This window comes from Balaenoptera musculus, chromosome X (genome assembly GCF_009873245.2).
Source record: "Balaenoptera musculus isolate JJ_BM4_2016_0621 chromosome X, mBalMus1.pri.v3, whole genome shotgun sequence".
Classification (NCBI taxonomy): domain Eukaryota; kingdom Metazoa; phylum Chordata; class Mammalia; order Artiodactyla; family Balaenopteridae; genus Balaenoptera; species Balaenoptera musculus.
Genome location: NC_045806.1, coordinates 27,572,804 through 27,589,201, shown reverse-complemented (window position 1 = coordinate 27,589,201; position 16,398 = coordinate 27,572,804). Strand labels below are relative to the sequence as shown.

At 36.4% G+C, this 16,398-nt stretch overlaps 1 protein-coding gene across 1 annotated transcript in view; it reads left to right on the top strand.

The window, feature by feature from the left end:
• LOC118889001 (dystrophin) overlaps positions 1–16,398 on the top strand; it is a 1,535,792-nt gene that overhangs the window by 901,207 nt on the left and 618,187 nt on the right. Inside the window, exons 42-43 of the mRNA XM_036840547.1 lie at positions 11,860–12,007; positions 14,344–14,493. Coding sequence (XP_036696442.1) covers positions 11,860–12,007; positions 14,344–14,493 — 298 coding nt within the window. The remainder of the gene's footprint in view (positions 1–11,859; positions 12,008–14,343; positions 14,494–16,398) is intronic.

Below are 16,398 nucleotides of genomic sequence, written 5' to 3'. Positions count from 1 at the left end.
AGTACTTCCCAGAACCTCCGCTGCCAGTGTCCTTGTCCCCACGGTGAAACAGAGCCAGCCCCTGCCTCTGCAGGAGACCCTCCAACACTAGCAGGTAGGTCTGGTGCAGTCTCCCCCAGGGTCACTGCTCCTTCCCCCGTGTCCCAATGCGTACACTATTCCATGTGCGCCCTCCAAGAGTGGGGTCTCTGTTTCCCCCAGTCCTGTCAAAGTCCTGCAATCAATTCCCACTAGGCTTCAGAGTCTGATTCTCTATGAATTCCTCCTCCCGTTGCCGGACCCCCAGGTTGGGAAGCCTGACGTGGGGCTCAGAATCTTCACTCCAGTGGGTGGACTTCTGTGGTATAAGTGTTCACCAGTCTGTGAGTCACCCACCCAGCAGTTATGGGATTTGATTTTACTCTGAATGCGCCCCTCCTACCGTCTCACTGTGGCTTCTCCTCTGTCCTTGGACGTGGGGTATCCTCCTTGGTGAACTCCAGTGTCTTCCTGTCAATGATTGTCCAGCAGCCAGTTGTGATTCTGGTGCTCTCGCAAGAGGGAGTGAGAGCACGTCCTTCTACTCTGCCATCTTGGTTAATCTCTCCACTCTTATTCTTGGTTGGATATTTTTAAAAGGAAAAAATATGCAGGTAATTAATTTGAGATATGTTTGAAGTGGAGGTAGAGGTATTTGCTTTTAGAGTTTTATTCTAGGTTTGGCATTTTTCTATTTTTGGTTTGATATTACTCTTTCCTGCTCTTCAAGCTTTTATTTGTTTGGTTTTGGATTTTTTTCTTCCCTGAAATTATCAGTTTCTAGATGAAGGTTGAGCAAAGTCTTACCCATCTGTCTAGATTTTACAAATGTAATCAGATTTTAACAAGGTTTTACTTAACTAAGATGAGGAAGATTGATAGAAATAAGGTTGCTCTCAGTATATGGGACACCGTGCAAGATGATCTAGAGTCAAATACTAAAGGAAACAAAGATTTGCAAAGAGAGTAGAAAAGAGAGAAAGATGAGGTAGATTGACAAATACCCTTGAAACCTAGACCCAAGGATTTGAACTGGCTTAGAACTGCTAAACGAATAAAAGATGTCTATAGTGGGATTGTTCCTCTTCCAGAATTGCTTCTCAGTCCAGAGTCTGAGGAAAAACGGTGCTATCCCACATTCTAAAGCAAGCTGCCAGCAGTTGAGACCAGCCACTTCCCCCTAAGGTTTGCTGAGAAGTAGCAGTGGTATTATGTCTACTGTCAGTGATTTCCAACCTCCTCGGTACCCCCTGTCCAGATCAATGTTAAGACTCAGGTGAGATGGGGTAGTTAGCTTTGTGGGGAGTGCAGTGTTTATGGTGGGGCTGGTTACCCACCTTACATCACCCCTTACATCTCTCTGAAGTCAAAGGTAGGGGCTTCAGGATAATCACTAAAAAAACAGTATGAAGACTGCAAGAAGGGAAAACCATGCTCTCTTTCAGCTGAATATTTGTTGAGCTGAAGAACTCCTTCACAGATCTGTGTAGCCTTTGCAGGGGCCAGAATAACACCCAAGGCATTCCTTTGGCTTTCCATGTCAAAGCAGGGAGGGTGGGGGAGGGGCAGGAACCACAGGTTACCTGTACATAGGAAATCAATGAATGACTGTGAAATGGGCTTTTTCTTCTTTTATTTTTTTTCAATTTAAATAAGCAGGTGGGAGAATTGTCTATCATTAACCTAAAAATGAAGAAAGAATGGACTCAGAAGATGCAAAATGTGAAGTGTACATTATTAGTTCAAATGCTAGTTTACTATGTTTTATCCTCCAACTCATTGCTGATGACTCTGAAGTCCATATTTCCAGCCCTCCTCTCTCCCCTGAGCTCAAGATCTCTCTATTTTTGAAACTAGTAATTTCCCTTAAATATCTGATACAATTAAATGTACTCTCAGCTGGAGTAAATACTGTCTGTTCAGCCAGATAAGGTGGGGTCACTCCTAGACCAGGTGTAATAGGTTGAACAGGTGAAGAGCACAGACTGTGGACCTAGATGACCCAGGACTGAATGCTGGATTGACCACTTATTAGCTGTTTGATTTTGGGGAGAATACTAAGCCTCATTTTCTTTCATCTGTAGATGAGGAAAGACAAGTACCCATCTCACAGTAGTAATGTGACAACTTGGTACTCAATTCAGTGGCTGCCATATAGAAAGTGCTTAATAATCGTTAGCTACTAATGCTAATCTCTCTCCTTTTATCCACCAGTCCTGTTGAATCTCCTATATTTTAAACATCCTGCCTTTTCCTTTTCCCTGGCTACATCTTCATGATTTGGACCTTCATTACTTTATCACCTTGCCTATCACCTTGGTCTCAATTGTCTCATAGTTGATTCTGAAGCCGAATCTGGCCTCTGTACCCTGACACTGAATTAAATCTCAGAGACAGGGTTTTGGGTGAAGTAGAAAAGAATAGCTTTATTGCTTTGCCAGGCAAAGGAGGCCACAGTGGGCTAACATCCTCACAACTGTGTGTCCCAACTCGGGGCAAGGGTGGGGGTTGTGAGGAGTGTTACAGTCAAGGGGGCAGGGTTGCTGATAAGGAGCAGGGTGCGTGCAGGGCCTGCATTCCTTCAGTCCAGAGATCTTCTGGGGTCAGGTGATGATGGGCCAACTGTGCCTTTCTCTGGAATGAAGAATGCTTCATCAAGTAGTTAACATCTGCCATTTGGTGGGGGTTTTAGTTCTGCAGAAGAGCTCAAAGATATTGTTATGTGTATCCCTTGAGGGGCAATCAGGACCCTGCCCCCAAGGCTGCACTATTGTTTCTTGACTGCTCCTCCTTTGTCTCTGATTAACAGCCATTTGAACCTGCCTTTTAGAACTCAGGACTCTCCTCATACCTCCCTTGCCCACATCCATTCTCCACAGAGTAGCCAGAGTGAGTGGATGAAATAAATCTTTCTCTACTCAAAAAACTGGAGTAGTTCATCACCTAGAGATTAAAGCAAAACACTCTAATCACTTCATAACCCTGCCTCAAGCCACTTCACCAGCTTCCTCTTCTGACCCTTCCTCCCTAAATCTCGAATACTTCAATAACCATTGATGTCAACATTAGACATTGATGTAGGCATCCTTACTTTACAAAAAGAGCCAAAGTTTTGTTTTTGGCAAAAACTCATATAATCATACACTAGTGCCCGTGGAAATTAATGCCAAACCTTTAATGACTCTATTAACAGAAAATAAGCTCAAGCATCAGGCAGATGATGCTGATGATAATATTCATTCATAATTATAAACTAAAGGTAACAGTAAACTGTCGCTACATTATGAATTTTTATTTTTTTAATCCTGAAACAACCAGCAATTTGGTAGCAGCCAGAAGAACCTGAGTCATTACATCAGTGGTGGGAGGCTATGCAAACTAACCAAATTTCATTCTAAGTGGCACATTTTATCACATTAATATCACTGAAATCTGGATTGGTTTTACAATTTCTGCTGGCCAGGTCACATGTGATTTAGAAGAAAATCCAAGAAGCAGTAGTAGAGCCCTGTTAAGAAGTGCCACATTGCCAATACTCTCGATATCACAGAAGATGACCTTGTATATGGAAAAAGACAGACATCAGTTACTTTAAAGAGAAAAGTGCTATAGGAGACTCAGACTCTAAATATGAGGAACTCTTAAGAATACCACACCAATTTTTTCACTTGTATTTTACTATTTATGCATATTCAAGAGGAACATAAGACAAAAATATACATAAACTTAAAAGAACAATTTCTTAATAAAATAAAACCTCTAAGCAATAAGTGTCATCATGTAATCAGCAGCATTGCCCACTCCATCTCACATCCTGGTGGTACTTACAATGGTACTATAATGACTTGCAACTGAAGGTGTCTTTCATTTGATGGAATACTGTAGTGCACATTGGTGAGTAAATTAGATCATGTTTTAGAATGAGTATTGCAAAGAATGAGGAAGATTCTTTTAAAACAGGAACACAAGATTGAAGAGAATGATGGCAGAATTCATTCATTCATGCAACACTTATTTATTTAGCATCTATTCTGTACCAGGCATTGTTTCAGGAGAAAAGGTAACAGTAGTAAATAAAACAGACGAAATCTTTGCCCTCAGAAAGCTTAATTTCCTGTGTGTGAGATAGACAATATACAAAATAACCAAATTATAGTGTATGTTAGTTTTAAGAACTAAAGAGAAAGACAAACCAGGGAGAAAGAACAGAAATTTGAGGGGAGAGGTGTGATTTTAAGTAGGGCCATCAGGAAAGACTTGCAGGAGGTGAGGGAACCAGCCATGTTTGATTTGTGAGGGAAGGTCATTCTAGGCAGAAAAAACCAGCAAGTACAAAAGCTTAGAAGCGGGGACGCCTCTAGTGTATTTGAGGAGCACAGCAAGTGGGTCTCAAGAAGGATAAGAAGAAAGGAGAATAGATGGAAATGAGGTCAGAGAAGTAAAGAGAAAGGGGATCAGCAGATTTTATACATCGGTGCTTTTTAATAGAAAAATAAGGTGAGCCTCGTATGTAATTTTAAATTTTCTAATTGCCACATTTAAGAAAGAGTAGAAACAGGTGAAATGAATATATTTTATTTAACCCAATGTATTAAAAATATTATCATTTTGACTTCTACATGATATTAAATATACTAATGAGATGTTTTATATTCTTTTTTTGAATTTTTGAGTTTTACTTTTTATACAGCAGGTTCTTATTAGTTATCCATTTTATACATATTAGTGTATATATGTCAATCCCAATCTCCCAATTCTTCACACCACCATCACCCACCCCACCATTTCCTCCCTTGGCGTCCATACGTTTGTTCTCTACATCTGTATCTCAATTTCTGGCGTCCATACGTTTGTTCTCTACATCTGTATCTCAATTTCTGCCCTGCAAACCAGTTCATCTGTACCATTTTTCTAGGTTCCACATACATGCGTTAATATACGATATTTGTTTCTCTCTTTCTGACTTACGTCACTCTCTATGACAGTCTCTAGATTCATCCACGTCTCTACAAATGACCCAATTTCGTTCCTTCTTATGGCTGAGTAATATTCCATTGTATATATGTACCACATCTTCTTTATCCATTCGTCTGTCGATGGGCATTTAGGTTGCTTCCATGACCTGGCTATTGTAAATAGTGTTGCATTGAACATTGGGGTGCATGTGTCTTTTTGAATTACGGTTTTCTCTGGGTATATGGCCAGTAGTGGGATTGCTGGGTCATATGGTAATTCTATTTTTAGTTTTTTAAGGAACCTCCATATTGTTCTCCATAGTGGCTGTATCAGTTTACATTCCCACCAACAGTGCAAGAGGGTTCCCTTTTCTCCACACCCTCTCCAGCATTTGTTGTTTGTAGATTTTCTGATGATGCCCATTCTAACTGGTGTGAGGTGATACCTCATGGTAGTTTTGATTTGCGTTTCTCTAATAATTAGTGATGTTGAGCATCTTTTCATGTGCTTCTTGGCCATCTGGATGTCTTCTTTGGAGAAATGTCTATTTAGGTCTACTGCCCATTTTTGGATTGGGTTGTTTGTTTTTTCAATGTTGAGCTGCATGAGCTGTTTATATATTTTACAGATTAATCCTTTGTCCATTGATTCATTTGCAAATATGTTCTCCCATTCTGAGGGTTGTCTTTTCGTCTTGTTTGTAGTTTCCTTTGCTTTGCAAAAGCTTTTAAGTTTCATTAGGTCACATTTGTTTATTTTTGGTTTTATTTCCATTACTCTAGGAGGTGGATCAAAAAAGATCTTGCTGTGATTTATGTCAAAGAGTGTTCTTCCTATGTTTTCCTCTAAGAGTTTTATAGTGTCTTGTCTTACATTTAGGTCTCTAATCCATTTTGAGTTTATTTTTGTGTATGGTGTTAGGGAGTGTTCTAATTTCCTTCTTTTACATGTAGCTGTCTAGTTTTCCCAGAACCACTTATTGAAGACACTGCCTTTTCTGATTGTATATCCTTGCCTCCTTTGTCATAGATTAGTTGACCATAGGTGCGTGGGTTTATCTCTGGGGTTTCTATCCTGATCCATTGATCTATATTTCGGTTTTTGTGCCAGTACCATATTGTCTGGATTACTGTACTTTTGTAGTATAGTGTGAAGTCAGGGAGTCTGGTTCTTCCAGCTCCGTTTATTTCCCTCAAGACTGCTTTGGCTATTTGGGGTCTTTTGTGTCTCCATGCAAATTTTAACATTTTTTGTTCTAGTTCTGTAAAAAATGCCATTGGTAATTTGATAGGGATTGCATTGAATTTGTAGATTGCTTTGGGTAGTATAGTCATTTTCACAATATTGATTCTTCCAATCCAAGAACATGGTATACTCTCCATCTCTTTGTATCATCTTTAATTTCTTTCAGCAGTGTCTTATAGTTTTCTGCATACAGGTCTTTTGTCTCCCTAGGTAGGTTTATTCCTAGGTATTTTATTCTTTTTGTTGCAATGGTAAATGGGAGTGTTTCCTTAATTTCTCTTTCAGATTTTTCATCATTAGTGTATAGGAATGCAAGAGATTTCTGTGCATCAGTTTTGTATCCTGCTACTTTACCAAATTCATTGATTAGCTCTAGTAGTTTTCTGGTGGCATCTTTCAGATTCTATATTTATAGTATCATGTCATGTACAAACAGTGACAGTTTTACTTCTTCTTTTCCAATTTGGATTCCTTTTATTTCTTTTTCTTCTCTGATTGCCGTGGCTAGGACTTCCAAAACTATGTTGAATAATAGTGGTGAGAGTGGACATCCTTGTCTTGTTCCTGATCTTAGAGGAAATGCTCTCAGCTTTTCACCATTGAGAATGATGTTTGCTGTGGGTTTGTCATATATGGCCTTTATTATGTTGAGGTAGGTTCCCTCTATGCCCACTTTCTGGAGAGTTTTTATCATAAATGGGTGTTGAATTTTGTCAAAAGCTTTTTCTGCATCTACTGAGATAATCATATGGTTTTTATTCTTCAATTTGTTAATATGCTGTATCACATTGATTGATTTGCGTATATTGAAGAATCCTTGCATCCCTGGGATAAATCCCACTTGGTCATGGTGTATGATCCTTTTAATGTGTTGTTGGATTCTGTTTGCTAGTATTTTGTTGAGGATTTTTGCATCTATATTCATCAGTGATATTGGTCTGTAATTTTCTTTTTTTGTAGTATCTTTGTCTGGTTTTGGTATCAGGGTGATGGAGGCCTCATGGAATGAGCTTGGGAGTGTTCCTTCTTCTGCAGTTTTTTAGAAGAGGTTGAGAAGGATGGGTGTTAGCTCTTCTCTAAATGTTTGATAGAATTCACCTGTGAAGCCATATGGTCCTGGATTTTGTTTGTTGGAAGATTTTTAATCACACTTTCAATTTCATTGCTTGTGATTGGTCTGTTCATACTTTCTGTTTCTTCCCGGTTCAGTCTTGGAAGGTTATACCTTTCTAAGAATGTGTCCATTTCTTCCAGGTTGTCCATTTTATTGGCATAGAGCTGCTTATAGTATTCTCTTAGGATGCTTTGTATTTCTGCAGTGTCTGTTGTAACTTCTCCTTTTTCATTTCTAATTTTATTGATTTGAGTCCTCTTCCTCTTTTTCTTGATGAGTCTGGCTAATGGTTTATCAATTTTGTTTATCTTCTGAAAGAACCAGCTTTTAGTTTTATTGATCTTTGCTATTGTTTTCTTTGTTTCTATTTCATTTATTTCTGCTCTGATCTTTATTGTTTCTTTCTTTCTACTAACTTTGGGTTTTGTTTGTTCTTCTTTCTCTAGTTCGTCTAGGTGTAAGGTTAGATTGTTTATTTGAGATTTGTCTTGTTTCTTTAGGTAGGCTTGTATAGCTATAAACTTCCCTCTTAGAACTGCTTTTGCTGCATCCCATAGGTTTTGGATCATTGTGTTTTTGTTGTAATTTGTCTCTAGGTATTTTTTGATTTCCTCTTTGATTTTTTCAGTGATCTCTTGGTTATTTAGTAACGTATTGTTCAGCCTCCATGTGTTTGTGTTTTTTTACGTTTTTTTCCTTGTAATTGATTTCTAATCTCATAGCATTGTGGTCAGAAAAGATGCTTGATATGATTTCAATTTTCTTAAATTTACTGAGGCTTGATTGTGACCCAAGATGTGCTCTATCCTGGAGAATGTTCCATACGCACTTGAGAAGAATGTGTAATCTACTGTTTTTGGATGGAATGTCCTATAAATATCAATGAAATCTATCTGGTTTATTGTGTCATTTAAAGCTTGTGTTTCCTTATTAATTTTCATTTTGGATGATCTGTCCATTGGTGTAAGTGAGGTGTTAACGTCCCCCACTATTACTGTGTTACTGTCAATTTCCTCTTTTATAGCTGTTAGCAGTTGGCTTATGTATTGAGGTGCTCCTATGTTGGGTGCATATGTATTTATAATTGTTATATCTCTTCTTGGATTGATCCCTTGATCATTATGTAGTGTCCTTCCTTGTCTCTTGTAACATTCTTTATTTTAAAGTCTATTTTATCTGATATGAGTATTGCTACTCCAGCTTTCTTTCAATTTCCATTTGCATGGAATATCTTTTTTCATCCTCTCACTCTCAGTCTGTATGTGTCCCTAGGTCTAAAGTGGGTCTCTTGTAGACAGCATATATGTGGGTCTTGTTTTTGTATCCATTCAGCGAGCCTGTGTCTTTTGGTTGGAGCATTTAATCCATTCACGTTTAAGGTAATTATTGATATGTTTGTTCCTATGACCATTTTCTTAATTGTTTTGGGTTTGTTTTTGTAGGTCCTTTTCTTCTCTTGTGTTTCCCACTTAGAGAAGTTCCTTTAGCATTTGTTGTAGAGCTGGTTTGGTGGTGCTGAATTCTCTTACCTTTTGCTTATCTGTAAATCTTTTGATTTCTCCATTGAATCTGAATGAGATCCTTGCTGGGTAGAGTAATCTTGGTTGTAGGTTCTTCCCTTTCATCACTTTAAATATGTCATGCCACTCCCTTCTGGCTTGTAGAGTTTCTGCTGAGAAATCAGCTGTTAACCTTATGGGAGTTCCCTTGTATATTATTTGCCTTTTTTCCCTTGCTGCTTTCAATAATTTTTCTTTGTCTTTAATTTTTGCCAATTTGATTACTCTGTGTCTCAGCATGTTTCTCCTTGGGTTTATCCTTTATGGGACTCTCTGCCCTTCCTGGACTTGGGTGGCTATTTCCTTTCCCATGTTAGGGAAGTTTTCGACTATAATCTCTTCAAATATTTTCTCAGGTCCTTTCTCTCTCTCTTCTCCATCTGGGACCCCTATAATGTGAATGTTGTTGCGTTTAATGTTGTCCCAGAGGTCTCTTAGGCTGTCTTCATTTCTTTTCATTCTTTTTTCTTTATTCTGTTCCACAGCAGTGAATTCTACCATTCTGTCTTCCAGGTCACTTATCCGTTTTTCTGCCTCAGTTATTCTGCTATTGATTCCTTCTAGTGTCTTTTTCATTTCAGTTATTGTATTGTTCATCTCTGTTTGTTTGTACTTTAATTCTCCTAGGTCTTTGTTAATCATTTCTTGCATCTTCTTGATCTTTGCCTCCATTCTTTTTCCGAGGTCCTGGATCATCTTCACTATCATTTTTCTGAATTCTTTTTCTGGAAGGTTGCCTATCTCCACTTCATTTAGTTGTTTTTCTGAGGTTTTATCTTGTCCCTTCATCTGGTACATAGCCTTCTGCCTTTTCATCTTGTCTATCTTTCTGTGAATGTCTAAATTTTTTTTTTACAGTAGGTCTTTGTTGGTTATCTATTTTAAATATAGCAGTGTGTACATGTCAATCCCAAACTCCCAATCTACCCCTCCCCCCCACCCTTCCCCCCGGAATAGTTTTATTTTTTATAGCAGTTTTAGGTTCACAGCAAAACTGAGTAGAAGGTACAGAGATGATTTTTTTGTACTAAGTCTTTGAAATCTCGTGTGCATTTTACACTTACAGCACACCCCAATTCCCCTTACATCATTTCAAGTGCTCAGTAGCCACATGCGAAGGTTTCTAGTATATTGAACAGAACAAATCTAGACCCTCATAGAGTGCTGTAATGACTTTGGCTTTTTATTTGAATGAATTGGGAAGCAATAGAAGAGTTTTGAGTACAACGGTGATATAATATGACTTGAGTTTTCATAGGAGCCCATAATATGACTTGAGTTTTTATAGGATCTACTGTTTTGAGAATAGACAGAGAAGAGAATGTCTTCTCATGTGCCTCAGGTAGACTTTGGACAAGCTCCCATCAAAGAACTAAACTGAGGATAGATGAGTACAAATCCAATAACCGGATCTGGTTTGAGGAATTAGTGTAACTGTAGTTATCTCAATGCCCTGTCTTTGCACAGGCTGTGAATAAGATCTCTTTTCATGCTTCAGCACCCAGGTAGACCATTATCTTCTCTGGGACATCTCCTATGTCCTGCCCCGGAAATAACTTATCCTCTACAATATTCCATCATAGTCCTAGATTTACATGCTTCTTCCCTCTCATGGACTGTGAGATCCTCAAGGCAAGGTATATAATACATTTATCTTTGATTCTAATGCCCAGTTGAGTCACTGGAAGTAAATGAGCCCTCAATAAATATGTTTTAACTTGAAGCAAAAAAAAAAATTAGCTGAACAGCCCCCAAATGGAAACAACTCATATGTCCCCCAACAGAGATATATTATATATTTATACAGTTTAGTACTATACAGTGAGGAAGATAACTACACACAACCCAGATGATGATTGTAAACATTATATTGAGTGAAAGACAATGTATATGATTCCATATACGTAACGTTCATACAGGCAAAGTAATCAAAGTTGACTGGTTACTGTACACTTGGAGGAAGTGACTGCAAGGGTCAAGAGGAGGCCTCTGAGCTTCTGATAACATTCTGTTTGTTTTCTGGTTATTTGGTGTATCCATTTTTTAAAACTATATTGAGCTATATAATTATATGTACGCTTTCCTATATGTGTATTATACTTCAATTAAAAACTTATATACCAGAGATATATAGTTTCCAAAAGACAACAAAACAAAAAAATGTAAATTATTTTAAGCGCAGCTCATTTTGCTCAGCTGTGTTATGATTCAATATGTAAGAATAAATTTATGGCTAATTGAGTAACATACAGTATATGTGTTTTTATAATTAAAAACTTCCACTAGTACAACATATGTTAAGTATTTTAAATCAGTTTCCCTCTTTCCTCCAAAAGGATTATGAGTCATAATTTGGAAAACATTTTAACATGCAGTAATTTAGTGTTTTCAGTTAATTCTCTTGTTTTTACTTTTACCTTACAATTTTCCATAAAGATGTATTTTATTTAAACATTTTAAAACATGCACTCTCATTTTAGATACTTACTCTAGTGAAGTTGTTCTCAACCAGGGGCAGTTTTGCCCCCAGGGTGATACTTGACTATGCCTCAAGACATTTTTGGTTGTCAAAACTGGGGGGATGCTACTGGCATACAGTGGGGAAAGGCCAAGGATACTGCTAAACTTCCTGCAGTGCCCAGAGCAGCCCATTCACAACTAAGGATTATTTAATCCTAAATGTCAGTAGTGCTGAGGTTGAGAAACACTGCTCTAGTTTCATAACGTAATGTTGGAATTTTTTAATTAGAATTTTCTTCTTAACTAATTTTAATCTCACCTTTTAGCGATTTTTGAGATATTGAAATTGCTCTGTGAATAAATTTTCTTTAAAAATATTATATTGTTAACATCTTAAAAATGACTTATTTTATTGAAAGTGTGTGCAATTTTTTTAAGTTTTCTTAAATAAAAAAAGAAAGTTTGAGAAATATGTTGTTGATAACAATTTTATTCTTCTTTCTCCAGGCTAGAAGAACAAAAGGATATCTTGTCAGAATTTCAAAGAGATTTAAATGAATTTGTTTTATGGTTGGAAGAAGCAAATAACATTACTAGTATTCCACTTGAACCTGGAAACGAGCAGCAACTAAAAGAAAAACTTGAGGAAGTCAAGGTAATTTTATTTTCTAAAATCTCCCAGGACCTACTTGTATTAAGAGTATATGAATCTAGGGGCAGTTCCCATGAGGCCCAGTTGTTAGGACTCTGCACTTTCACTATCGTGGCCTGGGTTCAAGCCCTGGTTAGGGAACTAAGATGCCACAAGCCACATGGTGGGGCAAAAAAAAAAAAAAAGAGTATATGAATCTATTTTTTTAAATGTATTTAATCATTGATTTCCTGTCCACTAGGATATTGATAGTTCCTTACTAGTTTTTCTCACAACTTTATTTTGTCTTAGCCCAGTGAGTATGTATTTTTTAAAAAGTGTGTATGGGATATATATGTGTGTGTGCTTGTGTGTGTAAAATACATGGTGATACTTTTTAAACTAATTTAAAATTAATTTTAGACTTAATGGAGAATTCCACAGCTCCAAATAATTTCAAAAACTGAGGAGAATCTTTATAGAAATGAATGTCATTTCTTAGGGAAGATCTTAATTGCCAAATCAGTCTCACTACTTCAGCCTTTAACTAAAGGCATTCGATTTGCCTGAAGCAATATTTTGTTTCGGTTTGTTTTGTCTGTGGTGTTGGGGAGGTGATGTTGGTTCACTTTCTATACTGGTTGAATAGACTTTCAGTTTATTCAAGTGGTTTTTCATGCCTACCTACCGTGCTGTCTGCTTGTAATACTGATTACCTCTCCTGGCTGACTGAGATGCGTTGATTGTGCAGTTGGATGAACTTCCATGGTTTTAGTTTTAGGAAAGAAACTCTTTTGGATCTGTTTTACTTTAATTCTTGAAGGGAAGGTAAAAGGGAAAGGGAAATTAACATTTAATCATCCCCTATGTTATACTAAGTATTAGGTGTGTTTACATCTGCTATTTTATTTAATCTTATCAAACTTTGAAAATGGTTGTTATTATCCTCATTTTACGAGGTCACACAATCAAAGGGAAATGGAACTGCTTCTTTATCAATGATTCGGTTGGTTTGCACATGCAAATTAGACTCCACGTCAACTACTTATTTCTGTGAAATAAGAAATGTGTACCTGAACAGAGGATAAAGTATAAAAAGAAAAATATTGCTTAGTTCAATAAACAAATATTGAGCACCTACTATATGTCAGATAATGCACTAGGTATTTGAGAGTCAAAAAATAAAAAGTTTTTGATCCATAGTTCATTTGAAGATGTTTATGCCATGGAAAAATAAACTCAGTCTGTTCTTGAAAATTCATCTTTCCTAAATGTATTGAGTGTTATATATAGCAATCTTATTGATAACTCATTTGAGAGACATGTTTAGTGGTGTTCACTTATTAAGAAATATGCATTGATTTCCTTTTTTCCTTAGACAGTCTAGATCAGCACTATCCAGTAGAACTTTCTGTCATGATGGATTTGTTGTACATTATCAGTTTTAGTAGCCATTAGCTGTATGTGCCTTTTGAGGACTTGAAAGGTAGCTGATGTGACTGAGGAATTGAGTTTTTAATTTTAATGACTGTTAATTAATTTAAATTTAAATAGCCTCATGTGGCAAGTGGTACTGTATTGAACAGTGCAGCTATAGATGACACAAATAAATAAAACAGTTAATAAAACTATGGTAGTTTTGTAGGTCGTGGGAAAGGGCACTTTTAATGTGATGTTAAATGAGTAAGAGAAGTTCAGGGATGTGGAGGTGTCAAAATTAAGGGTTCTTGAATGAACCCGGCCAAGTTTGAATCACAGCTCTATTGCTTGCTTCTTTTGTGTCCTTGGACCTGCTATTTAACCTCTCTGTCTCAGTTTCATTCTATGTAAGATGAAGATAATAGGATATACCTCAGAATTATTATATAAAAGTTAACTGAGATAATATATGTGAAGAGCTTAGCATAGTGCCTGGTACCTGGTATGTTCTCAAAGTTAGTTATCTCTTAATATGATAATGCAATTTCTTACTCAGTGGTATGTTACAGTATGGAGACCTAATACCTGAGAGGATGATTAAATTTGTCCAGATTGTTCTGTTTCTGAGAGGTGTGTTTTTACACTCTTGACACTGTTTGGGGTATTGTTTTAGAGCTCATCATACTACATAACATTTTTCTCTTGAAAAAGAAATCTCTGAGGGATAAGATATTCTGATCCTTTCTAGGATGGGCTGATTTACTTGGGAGTGGGCGTTTTAGTCCACCAAGCTCTGTGCTCTGTAGAAAACTTGGTATTTGAGGAACCAGTGGGCCTCCAGCCTTGCTTCATTTTGATAGACTAATCAATAGAGGCAAAGACAAAGTAGTTGGCATTGTGCTGTAATTCATTTTAAACGTTGTTGCATTTGTCTGTTTCAGTTACTGGCAGAAGAGTTGCCCCTGCGCCAGGGAATTCTAAAACAATTAAATGAAACTGGAGGAACAGTGCTTGTAAGTGCTCCCATAAGCCCAGAAGAGCAAGATAAACTTGAAAATAAGCTCAAGCAGACAAATCTTCAGTGGATAAAGGTTAGCCATTAACCATCTGTCCTGTCACATGTGTTAAATGTTGCAAGCATTTGTTTTGTTTCATGGTGCTTAATTGGTGGGGGTGGGGGAGAGGGGCTGGTTTTGTGGATTGTTATTTGTGTTATATATTTTTTTAAACTTGACCATTTGATTTGGCTGTATGATTTGTTGTGGATGGAAGGAATGGTGATGGTGAACGACGGTACGTTAATGACCAAATGCCAAGATATACACCACTATTACTTTATATGAACTATTCTAAAGAATTAGACTGGAAGGCGGATGAAGTGATTAATTTAGTGTTCAGGTATATACTGACAATATTAAAGCAAGATGGAGGTGGTCTAGCTCAACAAGTATCATAAATCAAAATTACTTATCCTTACCTATAATATAGACTTAACCAGTGATTAATGCATGATAAACTTCTCCAAAAGGTGTTTTATTTATTTATTACTATTTATTTACTTATTTACTTACTTGTGAGTCTTCATCTTTCTAACTTGGATACTTTTTAAATCTAATATTTTAAAATGCTTATCAAAGTAATGCATACTTATTCTTTAAAACCAAGTAGTGCATATGAATTTATAATGAAAAGCAACATCAGTTGATCCATCACTATTTAGCGAAAGGCAGTCTTCTTCCCACTGTACTGCTGTGGCAACTTTATCATAAATCAAGTGAACATATATGCATGAATCTGTTCTGGATTCTCTATTCTCTTCCATTTGATTATCACTGTCCTTCAACTAGTACCACACTGGCTTTATAACAATCATCTTTCAACAGCTTTATTGAGATATAATTTATATACCATACAATTCACCCATTTTAAAGTGTACAAATCAATGGTTTTGGTATATTTACTTTTTAAATTGTGGTAAAATATATATAACATAAAATCTGTCATTTTAACCATTTTAAGTGTATAATTCACTGTCATTTATTATATCCACAATGTGAAACCATTACCATTGTCTATTGCTAAAACATTTTCATTACCCCAAACAGAAATTCTGTAACCATTAAGTAATAACTCCCCATATCCCTACCCCCGACCCCCCCAAAAAAGTAACCTCTAATCTACTTTCTGTCTCTATGAATTTGCCTATTCTAGATATTTCATATAAGTGGAGTCACACTGTATTTGTCCCTTTGTGTCTAGATTATTTTACTTGGCATAAGGTTTTAAAGTTTCACCCATGTTGTAGCAGGTATCAGAACTTCATTCCTTTTTATGATTGAACAAGATTATATTGTGTATGTGTGTATATATTCAATATATATACACATACGTATGTGTATATATACATGCATGTATACATACAATGTATATATGTATATATATACCTACATATACATATAATATATACATACATACATGTATATGTGTGTGTGTGTGTATATATATATATATACACATACACACAAACCCAACATACTTGTTTTATAAAAAAAATTGGGGATCTGGTAGTGTAAATCCTCCAATCTTATTCTTCTTAGTCCAGAGTGTTTTTTGCTATTTTTGGTTCTTTGGTTTACCAAATAAGTTTTAGAACCAACTTGTCATTTTTTACGAAAACCTGCCAGGATATTGATTTGAATTGTGTTGAATTTATAGATCAATTAACATTTTTACAATATTGAGTAATCGAATCTGTGAAAATGTTACATCCCTTCATTTATTTAGGTCTTCTTGAATGCCTTTTTAGAAATATTTTGCAGTTTTCAATCCAGAGGACCTGCACATGTTTTATTAGATTTAATCCCAGATATTTGATATTTTGATCCTTTTATAAATGGGATTCATTTCAAATTTTATTTTCTTTTTGTTGCTGGTATATAAAAATAGATTTTTTTTTACATTAAGCACACATCCAGTGTCCTCGCCAAATTCACTTA